At 30.9% G+C, this 24761-nt stretch overlaps 3 protein-coding genes across 12 annotated transcripts; 2 read left to right on the forward strand and 1 right to left on the reverse strand.

The window, feature by feature from the left end:
• Positions 1-3461: 3461 nt before the first annotated feature.
• Positions 3462-7939, reverse strand: LOC127265804 (uncharacterized). Of its 9 annotated transcripts, none has more exons than XM_051295804.1 (6): positions 7769-7939; positions 7575-7647; positions 7237-7319; positions 6045-7142; positions 4121-4451; positions 3462-3805 (listed from the first exon to the last, which is right to left on the reverse strand). In XM_051295804.1, exons 4-6 carry the CDS (start codon positions 7093-7095, stop codon positions 3790-3792), a joined length of 1398 nt encoding a protein of 465 aa, XP_051151761.1. In that variant the 5' UTR covers positions 7096-7142; positions 7237-7319; positions 7575-7647; positions 7769-7939; the 3' UTR covers positions 3462-3789. The 9 variants fall into 9 exon arrangements, with proteins under 9 accessions (XP_051151761.1, XP_051151758.1, XP_051151760.1 ...); XM_051295801.1 differs by having other exon boundaries at positions 7575-7650; XM_051295803.1 differs by having other exon boundaries at positions 7575-7671.
• Positions 7940-14003: 6064 nt separating this feature from the next.
• LOC127265806 (persulfide dioxygenase ETHE1 homolog, mitochondrial-like) lies at positions 14004-17508 on the forward strand. Its single transcript, XM_051295810.1, has 9 exons — positions 14004-14418; positions 15207-15335; positions 15512-15619; positions 16082-16216; positions 16500-16541; positions 16675-16734; positions 16820-16873; positions 17060-17084; positions 17184-17508. The coding sequence occupies exons 1-9, from the start codon at positions 14209-14211 to the stop codon at positions 17276-17278; spliced, it is 858 nt and encodes a 285-aa protein (XP_051151767.1). The 5' UTR covers positions 14004-14208; the 3' UTR covers positions 17279-17508.
• A 1593-nt stretch (positions 17509-19101) lies between these two features.
• LOC127265889 (C2 domain-containing protein At1g53590-like) lies at positions 19102-24744 on the forward strand. Of its 2 annotated transcripts, none has more exons than XM_051295905.1 (13): positions 19102-19261; positions 19433-19608; positions 19694-19768; positions 20138-20281; positions 20517-20612; positions 20682-20813; positions 21060-21212; positions 21359-21400; positions 21597-21648; positions 21985-22077; positions 22145-22328; positions 22579-22702; positions 23422-24744. In XM_051295905.1, exons 2-13 carry the CDS (start codon positions 19480-19482, stop codon positions 24328-24330), a joined length of 2133 nt encoding a protein of 710 aa, XP_051151862.1. In that variant the 5' UTR covers positions 19102-19261; positions 19433-19479; the 3' UTR covers positions 24331-24744. The 2 variants fall into 2 exon arrangements, with proteins under 2 accessions (XP_051151862.1, XP_051151863.1); XM_051295906.1 differs by having other exon boundaries at positions 19127-19266.
• Positions 24745-24761: the final 17 nt, after the last annotated feature.

Below are 24761 nucleotides of genomic sequence, written 5' to 3' on the forward strand. Positions count from 1 at the left end.
CTATATATATATATATATATATTTAAATTTGAACTATTAAAAAATTAAATGGGATTTATTTATATTTTTGATAAATAAATTTATTTATATCTATTTAATTTTTTTTATTTTTTATAAAATAATTTAGCAAAAAAATGCATAAATTCAAAGCAAAATGATTAATCTCCACAAAAAATATTCGACTAATTTTAATCTCATCCAAAATAAAATTAATTAATTTTGATCTCAAATATGGTGTTGACTTAAATACAATTTTGTTGGATGACAAAAGACAATGTAGGAGATTGAGTTGGATCCACCGCAATCTTCTTCAAACATGATTGTGTTTATTGTCCTATTCGATCTAGACTATTTTAGGGGAAAATAGTTTGTTTGGCTTTAGTTTAAGTTTAAGATTAAGTTTGAATTTTATTTTTATTTAAATAGTTTGAGCTACAATTGTTTTGGCAGGTCAGTTTTTTTTTTTTTTTTTTTTTTTTTTTTTTTTTTTTATGACGGATTTTTATTATTGAGATTTTTTTTTAAAAAAAATATCGTATCAAACAATTTTATTTTTTTTATATTATACTCCCTCTGTCTCGTAACAAAGTATCCATTTAATTTTTTTTAGTAACTGTACTATCTACTAACGTAACAAATACCCTTACCCTTACCCTTAGGTTGTGTTTGGTACAGAGAAATGGAAATTATATCATTTCTCTTGTTTATTTGAGTCAAGAAATGGAATATGAGAAATAAATCATTTCCATTTCTCTGTTTTCATTTCTCTCCCATATGCAGAGAAATTGAGAGAAATGATGTTGTAGTATATGTTTTTTTATTAATTTTTTTTTGTACTATTTAATTTTTATAATTTTTTAAAAATTATATTATTTTAATTTTACAAAAAACAAATTTAATTTAATTTTTACGATATTTTAAGAAATTGTACTAAAATGTAATCTTAAAAAATATCGTACATAATTTATAATTTTTTTTAAAAAAAATTTACCAAAAATATTTTTCATGAATTCTCATTCGTTAAAACTCTTTTTTTATCGGGTTAATCATTTATTTTTGTTTGCTCATTCATATATCTGCATTTTTTTTAGATTTCTCAAATAAATTATCTGTTGTATCAAACAAGAGAATTAATTCTCGTTCTCTACTCAATTCCATTTCTCTCCAATTCTATTCTCTACTGTCGTTTCTTTGCAATTCCATTATCTGTACCAAACGTCCCCTTACAATTTACAATATATTACACAAATGTCGTTACCTTTATATCACACATACTAAGGTTATTTTAGTCATTTCTACTTTATTCATACTATATCCCAATATAATACTAATATTTCTAAAATTACGTGCAAAAAGGAAATGGATATTTAGTTCTGGGACGAAGGGAGTATTACATTTAAAACATCACATCAATATCTATTTATATCACATCAACCAACTATTCAAATTCAACTTTTTATTATTCAAAAATCCAAACTCACGGGCAAACACACCCATTATGTCTCAAATTGTTGAACTTTACGAAAAATTGATATTAAATAACTAAATTAAATTAGCTTCATCACTCAAATTCAAATATGATTAAAGTACTTCATCATATTTAAAAAAGAAAAAAAAAAAAAAAAGAAGCAAAATATGTGGGAGCGAGAGATTAATACATAGTTATATAAAATATATTAATAATCCAGTAAGACTACCTTAGACAAACACATGAAAACTAATTCTTTTTTTAACGAACACATTAACATTAGCTCTTGGAATCATATCACTTAATCAGACCTTAATTAACATGAAGCTCCGCCTCCCCCACAGCCGCCGCCACTACCACCACCACAGCCGCCGCCGTCGCCGTCGCCGCATCCGCCACCACCGCAACCGCAGCCGACATATGGTGTCTTTTTCTTCTTGCGGTTGAAGCTGCCATGCGTTGCACAGGTGAAAATGATCGAAATGAAAAATGCAGACATGGCAAGAAGCATCAGCATCATCGGCAAGGACGTGTCGTCTCCCTCTTCATGACTCCTGGCAGCTATAGATTCTGCATCCAGTAAAACCCTACCCATAATTTTCTCTTTCTTACTTCAAATTACACGAGCACACAAGTATGTGTCGATGTATATATATATATACTCGGTATAACTTTGATGAAGTTAAGGAGTATAATATTATATGATAAAAAAATAATTATATTATTTGATAAAAGTTTGGCTGACAGTTATATAATACTATCTATTTGAAGGGACTTATTTATTATTATTTTTTTTTTTATGAAAAAATAACAAAAATACTTCTACTAGTGACTCACAATACTATTATAATGACATATGTACAAAATCTTATACAAATATAATGATAATTTTAATATTAAATACAATGATGCAAAAGAAAAATAAAACCTTAAACACAGACGAAAAAAGTACAAAATTTAAATTAAACTCCAAAATAAATACATCCACCACGTGTGTATATATATATTATAAATTGTCTATAGATATGAAAATTTAGGTAAAAGATAATTCGTAACTAATTAAAAATATATTATTAAAAATAATTACGATATAATAAAGATATATTATAGTAATACTATAATTAAAATTATAAATTATAAAATTTAAAATACGATTAAAATATATAATTATATTTAAAAACGATAAATTATATAAATCTGACAAAAAATGAAAAATATAAATAATTTATGTAAGATAAAAATAATATACTTAAAGGCTGGGGTGTACTTCATATACAGTGGATTGTCATTTTTTTAGGTTATAGTTACCATAAGAATAATAATAATAATAATAATAATAATAATAATAGAAAAACAAAAACAAGCCTATCACCTTTGCTAGTTTTTGGTAGACATGTTCTTTTTCTTCCTCTTCCTATTTTCCTCTTGTTTACCCTAATTCGATCCAAAATAGGTTTCAATATATATAGATATAGATGTTGATATAGATAGAGAAGGGATTTACACTATTCATACCAAAAAATTTTCTCAAAAATATCAAATTAATAAAACCTAATTTTCATTTTTTATATTATACTAAAAATCAATTTTACCATCATATGAATATAATACAACTATTTCAATTTAAATTTTTTACTAGACAATCTAAAATCCAAACCCTCAAACAAAACCACCCATATCCGTATATATACAAATAACAAATATATTATCAATCAGCAATATGAAATTATAATCCAAATACAGTATTACATATGAATTACCAACATATAATAATTGATCATACAATATTACAGAATACTCAATATTGCCGTGAAGACTGATCTGCGACAACAATTCACGACGGCAAACCCTGCTACTAAGTACTCACTCTATCACATAAATTTGTACTTCTCTTTTCTATATGTCACCTAAAAATATTTCCATTTTCTTTTTCTAGTATTATAGTGAAAATTTATAATACTTTTATACTTTTTTTACCATAAAATGTAAAAAGTAACCAAAACTACACCCAGAATAGCTGTCAAATATGTGTCTGCCTAAATAATTACAACTTTCTGCAGATCTGTTAGTATTATATATATATACACGGTTCACTTTTAATATAGATGAAGTTATAAGTTGCATTACAAAGGGAGAGATCAACTGTATGTATATATATGTATATATATTTCTTTTTTGAGCAGCTAAACAGCAATATAAAAGAGCAAAATGGCCGACCATCTATACAATCTACTCTGAAACTTCAAAAAGCTCACAAGTTTTGTAGGCAAAACCGTCAATTCCCGGTTTCAATGCAGTGTTGCCAAGGTTAGCCATGGAAACTACGAGCCGAGATGCCTGCAAAAATCGCAAACAGAAGAACAATATCATGAAATGCAGGCAGTGCAATAATAAAAACCCGACATGGCATTTAACTTCAAAACACATATAAATACATAAACACACCTAGCAGGGACGAATATGGCAATTAACTGCTCCAGATATCGTGCCAAAATAGAAAATGAATAAAATAAATAAAAAGCATCATTGAGCTGAAAATAAATTTGACATTATGTCGATCAAGGTTTTAAGACCATAAGTAAAGGGCACTCAAAAATGCAGATGAGAATCGGTCGAAAATTGACATTTACGAAAAATTTCATAAGAACTTACTCAATATCGTTGGTCTCAGACCATCCAGGTTCATAGGTTTCAAGGAATCCAATCTTTGCCTTGTTAGGAAGATCATGTGGGTGAACAAATGGAACTCCTGGCGGCCATCCAATCTCCATCCGTATATTCGCACATGGACTATCAAGCGAATGGATGTGATTCTCACACTCCTTCAACGTACAAAATCTCAATTTAATGCCTTTTTTATCGGCGATATCCTGGACCCTCTCTTTGAGGACTCTTTGTGCCTCGAGCCGCAGCCTTTTCGAAGGTGGAAGAGGTTTACATCTCAAATTATTCTTCTTCCTCCGCATGATTGGCTTTAAAGATCCTATATCAGCAATCAACTTAAGGCTTGTCATAAAATCATTACCCAAAGAAACAACCATAATGATAAGAAATATTACTTGGGTTGCAGCGAATAGAACATAAAATTTGATCGATCTATAATAACCATGTTTGTGCACATCAAAACATAAAATGAACCCATTTATGAAAATAAGGTTTATATAATGTTTCCAAACTTGGATTGAAGAAGGAACAATTTTACCATTTGGTAACCCAAGTGCTATGTAGTCAAGTATTTAAAGCATTTTCTCGTGAGCCTCGATTTTACCGAGTATCACCATGACTACAAACCTTTAAAAGCTTGTTAAAAAACAGATCTAACACAGAGCCAACAGGGGTTATCAACTTATATTCCCCTTATTATAGAACACATCTCAGAGTGAGGCATCTAACACAGAGCTAACAGGGGTTATCAACTTATATTCCCTTTATTAGAACACATCTCAGAGTGAGGCTCAAATATATAAAAGGAGACCGGCATAGACATAATGAAATATGGCCGCTTAGTTATTAAAATGCCTTTTATAAACATGAGTGGAAAAAGTTGAACATGCGACAAAATAACCAAATGCGTAAGCAAAGTGAACCACAAGGTATGCCAGAGTTACAGTAATGCCCCTTGTGTTTGTTAAATTGCAACATGTTATCAATTATCATACCAGTACACAGCAAGCAAGTTGTACTTTCCACAAGACTTCAACTGGAATTATGTATTCATATCAAATAATAGCAAATTTTATAAAATTTGACCATATCTTGTTGACAATTGTTTTAGGGGGAAAAGGTCATGCTGAATCTGTCTGTAGTAAAATGAAAACACAAGCTATGTCATCATAACTCCATTAAGGAGAAAAGAAAATTAAAAATAAAAAAGAATCCTTTCTTACTAAACTCTACAATTTTTCGGCTCCTATGTTCGCAGTTGTTACTTATGTGCAATGTTGACTGTCCTTGATCACTCATATGGTGTAATTTTTTTATGTAAGCAAGTGTGTACAAATACTTTCAATACATGGACAAAGCAAATATAGCATTAAGTATAGCTGTTTAACAACATATGTATTATACATATATATATATATATTGATCAGAAGTCAAACCGCGCTGCTCTTAATATTAAAAAAACATGCAGTATGACTTCATGACTTAAATTTCATGTCAGTAGAGTACCAGTCTTGTTCCTTCAAAACTAGTTGTACTTTTAATAGCATAAATATGAGTTTTTTTACATCATTTCACAGGGATACTCAATTTCAGTTATTGTATATTTTGATCCAAGGGATATTAATACTTATTAAGGGGGATTTATTCGAGGAGATGACGATTTTTTCCAGTTCTCTGGAAACACATTACAAGGTATTTAGACACACCTCGACACAAAGGGAAGAAAATACAAATTAGATGCCACATCCCCTTGTCCAAAGCACTAGGAAAAAGTGGATTTTTACATCTAAATAAGTCAATCACTTTATTCCGAAAAGAGACTGTCATAACAAAATGCTTCCAAATGACATCAAAGACATAGCTCACACCAAAATAAATTAGTCAAATGATGGAGTAAATGAAGGCCTATTACCTTCTTGGCCTAGGGGGAAACTGAAAGTCGCAAAATTGTTGCGATTAAGAACCTGATCAGTGGATCTCTGCATGAAGTCATCAACTGGTACAGGAAGCTGGAATTGAGCTTCAACTCCATGCCCAGCAGCTCTCATCTCGGTACAACTAAGGCTGGTCATGGATTTAGGCATGAGTTTGAATGCTAGAGAACAGCGGCCATACATAGAACTCTGGAGATTACTCATATCTGTTCGGAGCATCGCAGGATTTATATAACCAGCCGTTGCCTGGTATAAAGCAAGTCCAGGATATACAATTGCTTCTTGAGGACCAAGATCAGCATCCACAAGAAACCAATGACCACGAACATCTCTTATATACAAACCTGCCTTGTCCGACTTGATAAGAGTTAATAGAGTTCTATCAACCTGATGATCATGATCTGAGAACATAACTGACTGCCCATCTTCATGACTAGTCAAATTATGATGCTGCACCCCCTGAAATGAAGGCCTTCCATTGCAGCAAACAGACAAAACCGATGAAGATATTTCCCGGCTTCTCAGAGGAACATTATCAAGCACTTCCGTGAAAGCTGAGCTACGGAGATTCAAGTAGAAGCTGATGGCATCCAATATGTCCCTCGAGGCCTTCCCAAGTAGAGCATATATGTCGGACAAACCGGCTGGAGGAATTTCAATTTCATTACCTGGTTCTGTGGGAGTAAGTCCAGGTCTATAGTCATATGTTTCTTGCAACACTTGAGGGTCTGCACGGTATCCTGATGTCTTGCACCACTCACGAGAATCATTAGGCTGAATGCTTTCAGCAGAAGGGAAAGATGGTTTACTTTGAAAGTAGAGAAGACTTGACTCGAGGCATGACCTCAAAAGAGCCCCATCATTTGCCGGAAATTGGATGATGGCAGCTGAAAAGTTCTCCAGTGACTGTGATAAAGTTGAAACCGATAATTTGTACGAATCTGAAGGAAGACCTTCAGAAGGTATCAAATCTACAAGTTTCACCCGGCCCAGCGCCGGCAGGCCGTTGCCTTCCATGGAACCTTCCATAGATGACAACTATACTGATCAGCAAGCCAACCAAATCACATTAGCAGCTGCAAGAAAAGGAAAATGACGCCACAATTACATGCATCCATAAAGAAGTGCAATCTAGTTAATCTAAAGATAGTTTTATGTAACATGAATTACCAAATAAATCAACTCGGGTGTTCTACTTGTTTTGTCACAACAGCTTTGAGTTGTACTAAAACATTGAGCAGAAACTTCTTAACCTGAATTCAAGATGCCATTATAATCACCAAGTTGAAGTAGTTTAATTAGCTTTTAATCATCAAAGGCTTAAGAGAAACTCTTGAATTTTTATTTTAGCCTAAATTTCCAAATGAACCGAAATGCATAACAAGCAATCCATCAAATACCAAAGTTAAAGCTTAAATCCATCACTATGAGGAAATCGATCAATGTACTAGGCCAGAGTTTGAATTTTTCTTAAGCAATCCTAAGTAGGGATTTCGAAGATGTTATACCGTATACAAAGCTTCAACATAGCTTCAAGATGCTGGATTTAGGGTTTCTTTGTTACACTCCCTTCCCAAAAATCTCCTATCCACCATCACGCAAATCCTTAATTTCAACAGTGAAAACCCAAACACCCCATAGATACTTGCCCCACGTAAACACAAAATGATATGAACTTATCCAAAATTTACAATCGACCAACCTCAATTCAAAACCGCATAGATATGGGCAATCTCCGAATCCCGGCGGTGCGATCAGGTTGTCAAGGGATCGATATGTCTCCTGTTAAACCTTCGGCAGATAATAAGTTTGGCGAAAACCCAGAATACAGGCGGTAGAAGCAGTAGACAGACAACCAGACAGACAGGTGTGTAGAAGCCATGAACATGAAAATGGTGGGCGCGTGGGGCGTGGAGTGAAGTGACTCTGGCCCAGAGTGGCCCAAAATGGCCCAGCTCTGTATAACTATATTTTTACATCATTCAATTCATACCTAAAATATCTCATTTACCTTTTTTATTTTCATATGATCAATTGAATATTATTTATTATAATAAAAAAGTAGTATAAATTAATAAAAATTGTAAAAATATTTTAATTAGTTTTTATAATATTAATAGAATGATATTTGTAAAAAAATATATATATATACAAATATAAGGATATTTTTAATATTAAATATAATGACGCCAGAAGGTAAATGTGACTTTAGATGCGGACGGAAGGAATATAATTTAAATATATTATTATTTTGGTTTTTACTTGTAAGATTTTGATTTTTAATTTTTAGTTTTAAATAGTAAAATTTTTAATTAAAATAGTTGTTTAATGTGATATAAATATGTATTGATATGATATTTTGAATGTAAAATTTAAAATTAGGATACTATAATAAATTGAAAATATATGTGTTTTATTTGATATTTTTAGAAAAAAAAAATTAAAATAGTAAAATCGAAAATCAAGAGGGTGTTTGGCAAATAGCTTTTTGAAGAGCTTTTAGCTTAATGAACAGCTTTTAGCTGTTTGACCGGTCCAAAAGCTAATTTAGGTGTTTGGTAAATTAACTTTTTGGAACTAAAAAACTAATTTCTGAAAAGCTAACTTACCCATCGTTTTGAAATAGCTTTTTCTGTAAAAATATTTTTATTCCTTATATGCCCTTAAAAATTTATTATGCATTTTACACAACAAACATATTTTGATTATTTATTAATTATATTAGAATATTTTATTATATTATAGTTTTATATATAAATTTATTAAAATCAACATAAAATAAAAATTATAAAAATTAATAATTTATTTTTATATTTAAATTATATTATATAAATTTTATACTAAAAATAAATTAAATAAATTAAATTTATTGAAAATTATAAATATAATGAACTAATCAATAATTAACATAATAAATATATACACGAAAAATTTATTATTTTATATTTTACATTATTTTCAATAGAAAAAAGTATTTATATATTTTAATAAATATATATTATTTTTAAAATCTAACTGTAATAAAAATAAATACTTTTATAACACTTTTACAATTTTCAATAACTAATAACAAACAATTTTAAACATTCTAAACTTAAAAGAATATAATTGAATATATTAAAAGCAAAAATAAAATAGAAATATCCTCAATTGTCATTTTACATATAAACAGTTAATATCAAACAGTTGTTTTACCAAATATTTTAATACAAACCGCTAATCGAATCAGCTAGTCAAACCAGCTAATTGAATCAACTAACATTTATCACCTAATTGAATCGGCTAACAGCTATCAGCTAATTGTCAAGCCCAAATATCACAAATAAATACACATATTATTATTTCTCAAACGGTAAACATGATTTTGCATCTACCAAGGAATCGTCCAGATCGCGGATAGAGTATTGATGTTGATATTATTTTAAAAAATATCATTAAATATTACATTACTGTTTATATGTAAGATTTTGAATTTTTTTTTTCTTTTGATGGGAGGTAAGATTTTGAATTTGATTTTATTATTTTAGGTTTCAATATTTTTTTACTAAAAATTATATTTGTTTTCAAAAATATATTTCTTAAAAATATATATATATATGATACATAGTCATTATTTATATAAAAATTTTATACCTTACATAATTTATTTTTTTTCAAACTATTTCACTAAACAAACAAACTTTTATATTTTGTTTATTATATTATGCTAAACTTTAATTTTACATTCAAAATATCACATCATTATATATTTATATCGTATCAAAATATTATTTCAATTTAAAATTTTACTATTCAAAATAAAACTTAAAATAATATAATTAATATTGATTAATTAGTGTATATATTTACTTGTAAATCTTACAAGTAAATTACAATAAAAAAAAGTATAAATTTAGAAAAAATATTTGACCAATAGACGCACTTTAATATGATTTATTTGTATGTAAATTTAAGTTTTAATATTTATTTAAATAATAAATTATACTGCTATTCTTGTATCAATAGTAAAACTATTTTTTTAAAAAAAAAAATTGTTAAACTGAAAAAAAAATATTTTATTCGTCACAATACAACAGTCTTATTTACCATTTTGTCTGTCCCAAAATAATAGTCTAATTTCTATAAATATTCGTATCACCATAAAATTATCTCTACTTTTTCATTATTATTACACAAATGTTACTGTTTTTTTACACTAATATATTCACAAGGGCAAAGAAATTTTTTACTCATACTTTTTACTAACTATCAATATAATATCAATATTTTGTAAATTTCGTGTCCAACTCAAATAAAACTATAATTTTGAGACGAAAAAAATAATAATTTATAAAAAGATTATTTATTGGATAGAAAAGATTGGGTGATGTGTTTTTTGTACCAATGTTGGGAAACAAGAAATGTGTTTGTTGGGGGTTTAGATTTTGGATTGGGATTTGAATAGTAAAAATTTTGAATTTGAATAGTTGTATGATGTGATATAAATAGGTGTTGATGTGATGTTTTGAATGTAAAATTGATTTTTAGTATAATATAAAAAATAAAAAATATGTATTTGATTTGATATTTTTGGGAGAAAAATTTTGGATGAATAGTAGAATTTTAACAAATCCTACAAACGAACACACCCTTGCAGAAGTGTTTGAGAGATAAGGATGGGCTTCACTTGGATGTAACATCGAGATGCATATGCTATATGATAAATTTGTCATGTATTATTGCCACTTGAACATGGTGAGATTAGGCTCGTTCCGATTATTGATATTTTATTGGTTGATAAATATTTTGTAATTTTACACTTCAATGTCCTATAATCTTAAGTTTAGTTGTGTATTTCAGCGGATATTTCAATTAAATTAAAAATTATTTGCTAAACTAAATTGAACTTAATTCCGTTTTAATTTAGTTCAAATCCCAACAAGGAGATAAAAAAATTTTAAAAAATTATGGAATCAATTTTAAAAAGTTTCGCGTAGGTAATTGTTAAAATCGAATTAGCTTCTTCTAGTTCGAAATGCGGTCAGACTAGTAAATTTTTTGTAGCGTTGCTAAAATTTGAGTCTAATTAGAAAAGTAGTTAATATAATGAAGAATTGATTATTAAGTACATGTCGGTAACTATAATCAATTTATTTAAAAACTGATGAAAATAAATATTTATTGACATTCGTAGACTAGAAACTTATTATTATTGAAGATAACCCGTTCACTGTAGGATTTTTCTTAATCTTTTAATTGTTATTTTATTTTTATTTTTTTATAAAATTCCCTGTTATTATACATATTGTATCACGTATTTTTACTATTCATTTTTTTTTTTAAAAATATTAAATCAAATAATTATTATTTTTTTATATTATATTACAAATTTATTTACATTTAAAATGTCATATCAACTTCTATTTATATTATATAAAACAATTATTCAAATTCAAGTTTTATTATTTAAAAATCCAAATCCATAGAAAAACACATCTCGAAGATATAAAATTTTGAATTATCTAAATAGACGATCCACCTCCCGCTATATTATCTTTGTTTGTATTGTGAAAGTAAGCTAATAATATTTAACTTTACAGATTAATATTGTAATTGACCATAAATAAGTGGAGAATATGATACCTTAAATAGATAAATAATACGTTTTAATATAATATTTTTAAAAAATAAAAATTTGAATATGATATATTCTTTTTATAATTTTTTTTTATAAATTGTGTAAAAAAAAGAAAGTTTATATAGTATAAGTATGAGAGAAACATTTTAAGCATATATAATTATTATGCCATCAGCAATATATATATATATATATCAACGATCAATTTGTTTTCCTAATCTTTGCAATAGCAATATTGACTTTTTGTGCTCAATGCGAGAAGTAAAAAATTTTCGTGCTCATTAAGATTACAAAATATAGCAATTAAATTGTTTTATACTATATATTTTATGTAATTAATTTATTTCAATTCAATTCGAAGTTCAAGTTGCTAAGCATTCTTTTTCGCCAAAAAGAAAGTGACTTGCTACCAAAATATCGATAAGCAAGATGATCTGATTTTTACCAAAAGATAGATATATAACGTGGTTTATAAAATTTTCAGTCAATCAGTCATTCGCAATAGATTATATAAGTTGAAGAGGATTTGATTCTTGTATATAATAAAATCTTTAAATATTGATCTCATCTAGCCGGTAGGTAAGAACGACTTTGATATTTTACTTAATGCTGCATTGGGAGATTATGACAGCGATATCAAATCAATTTATTCTTCATTTTCATTTTGCCTTTTTTAAGCGTCAAAAGATATGTAAAGAAATAAAAGTGATAGGTTCATCGACATATTATTAATATATTATTAATATTTTATATTTTATATATTTAAAATAAAAACTATTTATATAATCTACTAAAATAAGGAATATATAAGTTTATTTGTTTTATATTATATATAATAAGTTTCAATAATAATTTTTTAGTTCTTCCAATATTAATATAGAATTATTTTTAAAAAAATATTTAATGTACTGAAATAATATGTAATTTAATTTTACAAGAAGTCTCTTCTTATTTATATTAGTTGATGTTTTTATAAGATGATTTAAATTGATTCAATAAGAGTAATTCTTTAGAATATTTTTGCATAATATTTTAGAGACTATTTTAGAATTATGTAATAATATTTTAAATCTAATACAAAATTAAACTTATATGTTTGATATGTTTTGAGTTTTGATATAAATAATAAAAAGTATTCTAAAATAGAAATATACACCGTGTTCGTGGACCATTCAATGCATGGTTTGGTATCAAAATTAATTAAATTATGCTTCCTCCGTCGTTCAAATTTATTCTCATTTTTCTTTTTTGATTGTCATCCAAATTTATTTCCATTTTTTTAGTAAAACAAATATCATTTTTTTTTTACTAAAAAAAAAGTAAAAATTTCTATTCTTACATATTTTTTTAAAAATCCGTGTTCGGTCAAATGAGCATATAATTAGATGATTGAGAGAGTATATAATAGAAAAATATTGATGATTTTTTTTTTAATAATTATTAGAACAATTTTTTATTTTTTATTTTTTTATCTTTATTTGTTTCATAACAATTGAAATATTTTTGTTTTGGATAAAATGTAATAAAACATATTTAACATAAATACATTATTCATTTCTCTATCTCTCCTTTAAAAAAATGAAATATTTTTATCTATAGAAAACTCCACATCTTTTATAAAATTAATTTATGTTAATTATATATAATTAAAAGTATTTTTACAAAATGATATCGATATTGCATATACTCCATATTATATTTATATTGGATTGTAGTTAAAAAACAAAAATACCCCTATTAGTATAGTGTATAAAAATAATAATATTTACGTAATATATTGTAAGTTGGAAGGGTATTTATTATATTAAGTAAGTAGTACAATTACTATATTAGGTAATGGTAACATTATTTTCGGACAGACGAAAATGGAAAAAATGACAACCTTTCAATGGAACGGAGGAAGTATTTTTTTTACTACATAAATTTAATAATATTTAAAAATATTTTTAAAATTTTTAATTATATTTATTAAATTTACTTTAAAATTATCAATATTATTAATTACGTAAAAATAATAAAATAATATTATAATTTATTATTATAATTAATTAAATATTTTTATATTAAATAGTTTATCTTAATCAAACGATTCAATTACCTGAATGAATTACCCTAATTTTTAACTTATTATTCCCTCGTGCACTTGAAAGGATAACGTTTGGCACGTAGATTTTTTAATAATATTAAGTAAATAATACAATTAATAAATAAAAAAAAATATAATTTTGTTTTGAAATAAGCGAAAAATAAAAATATAACCTTAATAAGACCTGTTAGAGCGTATTTTAATTATATTTTTACCTTAGAATTATTTCCTGGAGAGCCTGCAACTGCAAGTGACAAACCGGCAAAGCTCAGCATGCCGGCCAGCGATAGAACCGCTGCACAACAAATCAATCAATCGCTAAACACCTTTCGATTTGATTTCACCATCATCCTTCATTGAATTAATTATTCTAAAACCTTCTTGATTGTGACGGAGAAGATAATCTGGGATTCGACTTCGATTTCTCCCCCAGGTGGAGATGCTCTCCAAGTCCCGATTACTGACATTTTCATCGACCTTCATTGCAAAGAACATCTCTTCTCCGCCAATAGCCAAGCTTCGATCTCCAATGGAAATGGAATCGGCGACGTCGTCTGCCAAATTGCTTTTTAGGCAGCTGTTTGAGAAGGAGTCGTGTACATATACTTACTTACTCGCAGATGCTTCTCACCCTGATAAACCAGCACTGGTCTCTCCTTTTGCTCTGGCCTTATTTTTATATATAATTATAACTTGAATTTGTGGCTATCGTTTCGTGTCTTTCTTGCTCGATCTGAGAATCTTTAGAATGCTTGGATTGTTTGTTTTGCGTTAATTGGGATTTTTTGAATGTTTGCTGCTGCTGTATATTGGTTCGGTTCTAATGATTCATTTTCTTGCTTTCCTATTGCTTTTATGCTTCTTTATGTGCAGGGACGAAATTTAATTCATTGCAGATAGATTTCTGTTTTTAGCTCCTCTTTCAATTATTGAAATTTTTTAAGACAGATGAATTGCATAATTGCATTACTTGTAATGCTTATATGCAAAATTTTAATCTTATTCTGTTGGTGATACAGTGTGTTTTTGTGTTAATTTAAACACTATGAATTGGAGAAATTTGAAATATAAAGAACTATCGATGTGAACTATAGAATACTAAAAAGTTTGAATTCGAATAGTTTTTTGAAAGAGAATTAATTTTTGATGTAATATATACCTAAGAAAAATAGTTATTTGATTTGATTATTTTAAGGTGAAAAAAGTGATGAATAGTGGAACAGCTGAAGAAATCTACAACCAAAGTGAATGAATTTTTTTAGTTTGATCTGTATAGAAATTAACAGCAGAATAATTATTGACTAGTTGCTTTATTGAAGTTACCATAAGTTCTTAATTTCGGAGGTAATAATCTCATAGATTTTCAGCACCTACGTATTACCTGATTGTTTAGTGTTCTTTGTACACTTCAATATCTTCATTTTTGTGGCGGTGCAGCTGGTTGATCCTGTAGATCGCACGGTGGACAGAGATATTTCCCTCGTGAAAGAATTGGGATTGAAGCTTATATATGCAATTAATACTCATGTACATGCTGATCATATCACCGGGACGGGCTTGCTTAAGGTCAGGTTTTATGTCCTCTGGTCAGTGAATATAATGAAGAAATAGCTTACTTGAAAGTGATGATTTCTAATATATGGTGCTTATCGAACACATGGTTACTTGTTTAGCTTCACGGTTCAAATTCTTGAAATTGTCTGCCAACCTGATGTTGCAGTTTTTATGGTTATATTCTGCAGAATAAAATTCCTGGTGTTAAATCTATCATCTCAAAAGCAAGCAATGCAAAAGCCGATCTTCTTGTCGAACCTGGTGACTTAATTTATTTCGGTGGTCTTTTTCTGGAGGTACATAATTTGGCAGCCCATTATTGTCGAATATATTTTCAATCCTTAGAGTGAGGTCAATAAGAGTTGAACTCAAGCAAATGCTCCATATTTTTTTAGCTCGAGCTTAAGTTTGATCTGAGCGCACACCTTAAAGGTTGAGGGTGAGTTGGAGCTCAAAGTTTGCATCAATAAGACCTGAATTGCTTGATAAATGCAAACCCTTAAATTTCGACGAGGCTTGAAAAGTAAGTCAAGTAGCTTGAACTTGAGCTTGGGTTTGCATTACTCGAGTTGGAGTAGAGTATGTTTTGAATTGAGCATTGGTTGATTTTGTGCCCTGACTTTGTTTATACGGAACTTGAATTGATTATTATTCGATCTGGAAGTCCATTTTACAATGCACCATCTTTTTATGTGAATGTAATCACAGGTGATGAGACTATCAATCCTTACATCCTTTTTGCTTGACTAACTTTGCAGGTACGTGCTACGCCAGGCCACACTCAAGGCTGTGTTACCTATGTCACGGGTGATGGACCGGATCAGCCTCAGCCACGGATGGCTTTCACAGGTGATGCTTTGTTGATACGTGGTTGTGGCAGGACAGATTTTCAGGTATTGTTTGCTTCCCAAGAATACCTTACCTCAAGCATTGCCACTTTATGAAAAAAACACTCAAACTCGAACTTAGTTTTTAAAAATTCTCGTATCTGATATTTTGAAATAATTTATGACATGGGGTTTGACAGTATGCATCAAAGGATACACTTGGAAAACATGATCTGGAATCGTTTTTATCTTTAAGTTAAATCACTCTTAGATTTGTTGCAATTAATTTTCTGGTTTATAATGTTTCTGATTCTCTCGTCGAATGCTTATTATTATTATTATTATTCAGGGTGGAAGTTCTGACCAGCTTTACAAGTCAGTTCATTCACAGGCAAGGACTCAAATGCCATACCATTTATAACTGAATTAAAATGCTCGTCGTAATTTTCTTTTTTTTTTTTAATCAATGCTCAAAACCTTCCAAGCATATGTGTAACTTGCTCCGACTGTTCAATGAAAAGCAGATCTTCACATTGCCGGGAGACACACTGGTGTACCCTGCTCACGATTACAAAGGATTCAGCGTAAGCATGCTTGTGTTTTCTTGTTTGTTTTCACTTCTATGTGCAAGTGTATGCATACAACTGAAATTTCACCTCTTCATTTTAGGCAAGCACTGTGAGAGAAGAAATGCAGCACAATCCCCGTCTGACAAAAGATGAGGTGATTCCAATCCTCTCGCCCTCGTGCTATTTTGTAAACGAAAATCCATTATTACACATATTTTAGGATACCATGAAATGGTTGGTTCTTATAATTTTTGTCGTGTTCTTTGTCTGAAGTCACTCTAAGACTTTAGATATTCCGATTATTTTACATTCTACGGTAGCTGATGTATGTCTTTTGCAGGAAACCTTCAAAAACATCATGGCAAGTAAGTGATCTTGATTGGCACCAATTTCATCATATTATGTCAGTATATATCCAATCCTAGCTTCTTTAGACTAAAATGAATAATGTCTTGATCTACCAGATTTGAACTTGTCGTATCCAAAGATGATAGACGTCGCCGTGCCTGCCAACATGGTCTGCGGCTTACAAGATATTGAGGCAAAGGCCGCGGCATGAAAAAGGGACATCGCCGTTACTTACAAGGTACTGTATTCTCTGGGCAGAGTGTTGAGTTATTGCCTTGAGCCTATTATAATAATTGTGTCATTATGTTTCGAATAAGAAGCTTTGGCCTATTGTACAAGAATGATCCAAGATCTTCTCTAGATGAAGTTTTTAGCAGCATGAACAGAGCCTTTGCCAAAAATTGATATTCAACTTTTGCAATGTCCCTTTTTCATGTTCCACTTGGATCTCGACAGATCTTATGCATTTGGGTATAATCTGATGCAGATTTAACCGTTATTGTAGTTCTAATTACTTAATGTTGTTGGGGAAATTTGGATAAATTAGTTAAGAGAATAAAAACTTGGATTTAAAAAAAAAAAAAAAAAAAATTGTATTTGAACACTTTTTTTAGGTTGTATTTCAACACTAGATAATTAAATAACCCAACTATCTATGACATTTTTAATCTGTGTTATTTTTAGGATCAAAAAATCAAAATCGAAAGCAAGATTAAAAGATTTACATATCATTTTTATTTGAATTGAAAAGAAAAATCGAAACACAATAGAAAACACAACAACACATTAATGTGGCTCAAATTTCAACGCAGGTTCACTTTATTGAACAAAGAAATCGATATAACGAAAGAACAGTTCTTACGACGGTCCATATACACCTTCCGATCCTATTTCCTATCCAAGAGATCAACACCCAACTCGAAAACAATCCAATTATAAATGAAATCAAATCCAAGATTATGACTAATCATATACTTTATTAGTTAATGAGTTTTAATTCATTCAAAAATTTAAAATATATTAATATTAGTGTGTAATTTATAGTAATACAAAAGTGGAAAGCTTATTACTTAATAAGTAATGCTTGGACGATGGACATTATCCATGACCTATGGTATATAATAGTATATATTTTTTATTATCATAATGAAAAATAGATATTTTTGAATAAAATAGAATGGAAAAAAAAAAAAAAAATCTGTGATGAAAAAAAAAATAAAAAATTAATAATTGTGCCAACTTGCATAGATGTATGAAATGATGGATCAAATAACATATGGATGGCATGACCATCGCTTTCTTAGTCCCCAACACGGCGTTGAATCACCAAACTCTCGTTTGCCGACGCTATCCCTCCAACAATTTGTCTATAATATATATTTATTTCATTGTCTCATCACCAATCAAACTTTATTCAAGTAATCAAATTTAATATCATATCTGCATTGATTTTCTTGATGTACATAATACGCCTCTACGAAATCAACAGTAAAAGTTTGGGGGCAAATCGATAATTGAAAAATTTTAGAAAATATTTAAACAAAATTACATAAAATTTAATATTTTTTTATTATAAAAAAATAATTTTAACGACTAAAATTATAAATTAACAAACGGATAAAATTTTTATAATTTTTTAATATTATAAAATAAAAAAATTAGAACAGACAAATTGTTATAAAATATATAATTTTATTATTTTTTATATACATATATTCTAAGGGTTGTTGCATATAGTCCCGCTTCTAATAATACGTCCCTACCTTAGGTTTTTAATTATTCTTTTGAAATGTTTTTGTGGTAAATATCTACTACTAAAATAAAAAAATAAAATAAAAAATTGTAAATGGCTAAACAAAATTCTTCGAATTTAGCCACCTCAACTTATTTGGCGAAGGTTTTATCCATTGCGACGTCGGCCACGTATCGTACGTGGCGGGACACGTGGCAAAAACTGTCGACTGACGCTCCTCAGACACAAAAAGCAGAAACTGCCAAAGAAAAGAAACTGGAAAATGGAAAATAGTCAAAAACCGAAAGTAATTAATAATAGTATAAAAATAAAATGAGAAATACAAATACCGGAAAAAGAAAGAAGAAGAAGAAGAAAGCTAACGACTCCATTAAAGGTTCTGGAACCATCGAACCCGACGATATCAGCTTCCACTGCCGCCGTCGCAATCCGCCGGAAAAAGTAAGGTCAACTCTCCTTGTATGGTTGCATCTTACATTCAAAGTTAAGCCTGGTTTAGAATCTGATGCTGGAAGCTAGGGCGGGATAATGAACTACTGTTTGATCAGATATGTTTTTATTTGTGTTTATAGATTTGCCTGACCAGATGAAAGTTTTTTTGTGTGTATGTAGATGTGTTTGGTGTATTGGAGATATTGAGTGGAGTTTGTAGTAGCAAGATGGGGAGTATAACCGATGCGACGATACTGCACCATGTGTGCATTGTTTTCGCGTCGCTGTGGTTTCTGAATTATCTCAACTATTGCAGTCCGGTGGCGTATTTCCTCGCTTTCATCTATCTGTATCTCGTAAGTTTTCAATTTTTGTTTTGGTCTTTGGAGATCTGTTGATTTACTGTTACTATTGAGGCTGATGGTTTGTTGTTTATTCAAGGTTCACGACGGGTATGTTGTTAAATTGAGGAAGAAACTGCAGTTTGAGGAGAGCAGAGACGCCAATCAACGAAGGGTAAATAGTGTTTCCCCAACTTTTTATTGAGAAAAAGATATTTTGTTTGTTGTTATCTACAATCCTTCTTTAGTTGCCCGATTTTTTCTAGTGGGGTTCCCTGTGAAAAAGAATCTAGAAAAATGTATGCATCTTCTGTCTAAATCAGGCGAGAGAAGAAAAATAATTTGTGAAAAGGTGTTTTGAGTATCGAAATTTCTCAACTTATTCATTCCCACTCATCTTTTCCGTGGTGGGAACTCTGGATGTTTTGATCCTATTGAATTTCTGTATTATTGGTATATACTATTTGTGACTGTTCTTTTTGTGATTTGGATTCTCAGTTAAAGTAGTGCTCTAAATCCACATGTTTTGTTGGGTTTTCTGTAGGTGCTTGTGGATTCAGAGAGTGTCAGATGGTTGAACCTTGCTATTGAGAAGATCTGGTCCATCTGTATGGAAGAAATTGTTTCTCAGAAAATACTTCTTCCTATTGTCCCATGGTTCCTCAAAAAATATAAACCATGGACAGCGGTATGAGTTTGAACAATCCCCTTGGTTTTGGACACTGTAGAATTAATTTCATTGGATGATTTTTAATGACACGTGTATGCTCTACTCTTTGGGAGATATATGCTCTAATTTGGCAACAATAATAGGGATGGAAAATGCTTTTGGTTCTTTATAGAACATATTGAGTGTCCTATTAATTTTGCACTACAATTAGATTTTAATTCTATTAACAAGGCTTCTATTTGTCTACTTTCAGAAAGATATTGACGTTCAGCATCTGTATTTGGGAAGATCCCCGCCTATATTTACTGAAATGAGGGTTCGTCATAATGTAGCTGGGGACGATCATTTGGTAAGGGAAGCTAAATTTTTTATGTGATTTATTCAAATATATTGATGTGTGTGTATATATATTTTTCAGGTTTTGGAACTGGGAATGAACTTTCGTACAGCAGATGACATGAGCGCCATACTTGGTGTGAAACTGAGGAGAAGATTGGGTTTCGGAATGTTGGCCAAGTTGCATTTGTTGGGAATGCATATTGAAGGGAAGGTAAGTAAAAGTTATATTATGTTGTCTACCTGTATAATTTAGTGAGTATATGAAAGAGCAACAAAGATAGAAATCACATTTTGTTTCTTGAGTGCACCCATTTGACTTTGCAAGCTACTTATTTGTTGATGGGACATTGGGACGGTTGAAATATTTAGTCTTGTTTAACTTGCGAGTCAGATGGTTAGATTCTCCTACTATTTGTATTTACTCAATAATGATAATTATGTAGCATTCTCCTTGTAGGTGTTGGTGGGGATAAAATTTCTTCGTGGATGGCCATTCATTGGTCGCCTGCGTGTATGCTTTGCTGGGCCTCCATATTTTCAGATGACTGTGAAACCCATATTCACTCATGGCCTTGATGTAACAGAACTTCCTGGGATTGCTGGCTGGATTGTAAGTGTATATGCCATGATTTCATATCTGTGTATGTGTGTATGTTTGTATGTGTTGTGTTCCCTGTGATAATATAATTCTATGCTTATTGTTCTACAAATTTGTCTGACTTAACCAACACATGCTGATTCTCTTCTGTGGATTAGGACAATCTACTCGCCCTTGTCTTTGAGCAAACGCTGGTTGAGGTGAGACACTCTACTGCAATTAATTGAATTTACTATTTTTAACACTCTGCCATATAGTAGATCTAATTCTATATTTTAGCCTCAATGACATGGTTGAGTCTTCCCATTATTTAAAAACCTTTTAATCTGTTTATACTGGAAGTACAGGATGGCAAAAATTGTGTGCTTTATTGACTAGTCTATGTTACTTATGCAGCCTAATATGTTGGTTGTTGATGTAGAGAAATTTGTCTCACCCCAACCAGGAGGTACTTTCATCATTGTTCTGGCCAGTTTATTTATTTATTCATGTATTTTTAACTGCTATTAAGTTTTATAAGCTTTGAAGACTAGCATGCAACACTCCTTTAATCTCTTTGGCTTCAGCTTATAACATACCGAAGCCATAGCGTGTGTGAAGCATATACAATAACTGATTATTGTTCAAGAATTTGAATTAAAATGGGTGCCAAGTCCTTACAAATTTTTCCTCGGTTTGCTAGTTTTTTCTCATAGTTTTGATTCTTGTCGGAAAGCTGATTCTCTGTTGATGCAAAAGAGCCCTCTGTTTTCTAGTTTTTTCTCATAGTTTTGAATCTTCTCAGAAAGCTGGTTCTCTGTTGATGCAAAAGAGCCTATCGCTCATGCAGTCGTGGAAGTTCTAGAAGCTGCTGATATGAAGCCATCAGACATGAACGGTTGGTTTAGGTCTTTTGAAAATATTACTCATGAAATTTGCTGGTTTTAACCTGAACGTGGTTTCAGGACTGGCTGATCCATATGTGAAGGGAAAACTTGGACCTTACAGATTTCGAAGTAAGACTAAGAAGAAAACTCTGGCTCCAAAATGGCGTGAGGAATTCAAAATTCCTATTTGCACATGGGATACGCTAAACATGCTCATGATAGAAGTGCACGACAAGGATCATATATTTGATGACAAGTTAGGGTATGTGTGCTTTTCAATGCTTGAATATGCATGGGCAAAATTTGAAAGTGTCATGAATAAACTTGAGTATCTTCTGAACAGTTGTTGTGTCCACCTACTATATTGGATATGATTGTTATTAATTTTCTGTTAGTTTTCATTTTTAAAAGATGTGTTTGAAATTCTAAATTTTAAGAACTTCAAGGACTTAAAACTTTTCAATTTAACTTTTGCATTTTCATTCTCTAAAGTGATTATGCAAATGACACAGAGATTGCTGCGTAAACGTCAATGAGCTTAGGGATGGCCAGAGGCATGACATGTGGTTGCCTCTCCAGAATATAAAAACAGGAAGATTGCATCTTGCAGTAACCGTTTTGGAAGAGAATGGAGAGGTACCCTCCTCTCTGTTTCAGCTAATTTTAATATAAATTTTTATTCCATGGTAATTGCTTTTTAAAGTTGAAATCTTAAATATGACAAGCACCCAGAAAAAGTTAAATTTAATTTCAGCTATAGATTTACCTAGAAGACATATGCATAACATATGTGACAGGTAAATTATGATAAATAGTGCGAGAGATCGGGACCCTAAAGAAAAAAGTTTGTATTCTGCTGACATCATTGAATTGTGAACTTACTGTAATTCTGATTAGGTTTGTCTATGTGTTGATATTTCTTTCACCACATTCATGCTACAATTTATGATGTATTGCGATATACATCATATTTTCATTGTTTCAAACAAAAATGAGTCGAACTTTTTCCCTAAAATCTGGGAACCAGTAAAATTAACTTTTAAATTGGTTATAGGAGCATATTTCTACAGTTTACACAGGAATTATTTTGCCACAGATTTGTAACAATCAAGATACTGATAGTGCAGAGGATCAGAAATGACTGAAATCATGATTTAGAGTGAATTTTGGATATGATAAGTACAAGGACTGGTTTGTGGCAAAACGTTTATTTGAATCAAGTTGCTTTATGACGTCCTGGGAGTAGTTCAATACCCATTTTCTCGATACAAGATCAAAAAGATTTCGTCTTTGATAGAATGGACTGCCATGACCCCCAGTTTTATTATTATTTTTTTTTCTTTTTCTGTTTACAGAAACAGGGTGCATTGTCTACTACAGAAGTCAATGGCGACCACAAAGAAATCCCCTTTGAAGCTGACTCTTCCCAGAAGGACTACAAGGGTGATCTTTCTCAGGGAGGCTCTTTCTCGTCGAGGACATCTGAGAAATCCCCAAAAGTTGCGGATAAGTTTGAGCCAATCAACATTGAAGGCCAAACTGAAACTGGCATTTGGATCCACCACCCGGGAAGTGAGGTGGTCCAAGTTTGGCAACCAAGAAAAGGGAAGAACCGGCATCTTGATAGTCATAAACTTGTCGGGCAAGTTCAGGTCGATGTTGCTGATTCACAAGGAAGCTTTAAGTCAAAAGGCGCAGGCTCAGGTCCAATTGACGGCAGCAGCACCGACGAAAGTACAGAATCTACTAAATCCAACTCAAAGAATTCATTCCGGAGGGGGTTGAGCAAGATTGGTTCGATGTTCCACAGGAGTCCTCGGGATAAAGACAAACCAACCTCTCCTAGGGAGGAGGAGCTCGAGCCTTCTCCACGTGATAATATCCTGGCATCAGACGACAAGGAAGTTGGCGTCAAGTTGATACTAGACAGTGACCTTATTTCTCCATCTTCAAAGCCTTCGAAAGATTGCAAGAAAGACCCGGATGCCCCACACAATGAGGACACAAAACCACCTGGAAATTCTGCCGGTGGCTTGAGATCTACATTCTCTCGGAAAGTATCAAGAAGTGTGTCCAAGGCTGAGCCCCGATCATTGGCAACACACAATGATGGAGTGTCGGAGTCCTCTGATGATGACGAGACTCTTCCATCACCCACATATGGTCTGCTAATTCCGGGTTCCCCGGTGTCTGCTTTCGTCCCTGGTTCTGGCAACAACTCTTCAAAGTCTCTTGACAACAACCAGACCTCGCCACTCGAATAAACCAATCAATCACCTGTAAGTTCTATTTATATTTTTTATTGGTTCCGATTCAAAGCTTTAATTTGTGGGTTAGATAGGGCATGAGTATATATATATATGCACTTATTCTGTGCTCGAGTATGCGGCCTGCATGATGAATGTCTTTGTTGTTTTTGTGCACTAAGATGATATGAGGTTTTTAGATATAGCCATTTGCATCGAATAATAATCGGGCAGGGCGGCTCAGCTCAGGTGTTCATTAGGTCAGTTTGGAGGTGTTTTTGTGCAACTTTAAGATAAGAGCCTCCCCCTTGTGTTGGGTTATTAGTTTAATTTTGAGCAATCTGATAGAGTCATGTAAATGAAATTGTTAAGCTCATATTAGGTTTTACATACGTACTATTTTTTATGTATGTATGTATGTATGTTGTCATCTATCCGTACGGTGGTTA

The sequence above is a fragment of the Andrographis paniculata genome, unplaced genomic scaffold (genome assembly GCF_009805555.1).
Source record: "Andrographis paniculata isolate CXL003 unplaced genomic scaffold, ASM980555v1 Contig74END, whole genome shotgun sequence".
Taxonomy (NCBI): Eukaryota; Viridiplantae; Streptophyta; class Magnoliopsida; order Lamiales; family Acanthaceae; genus Andrographis; species Andrographis paniculata.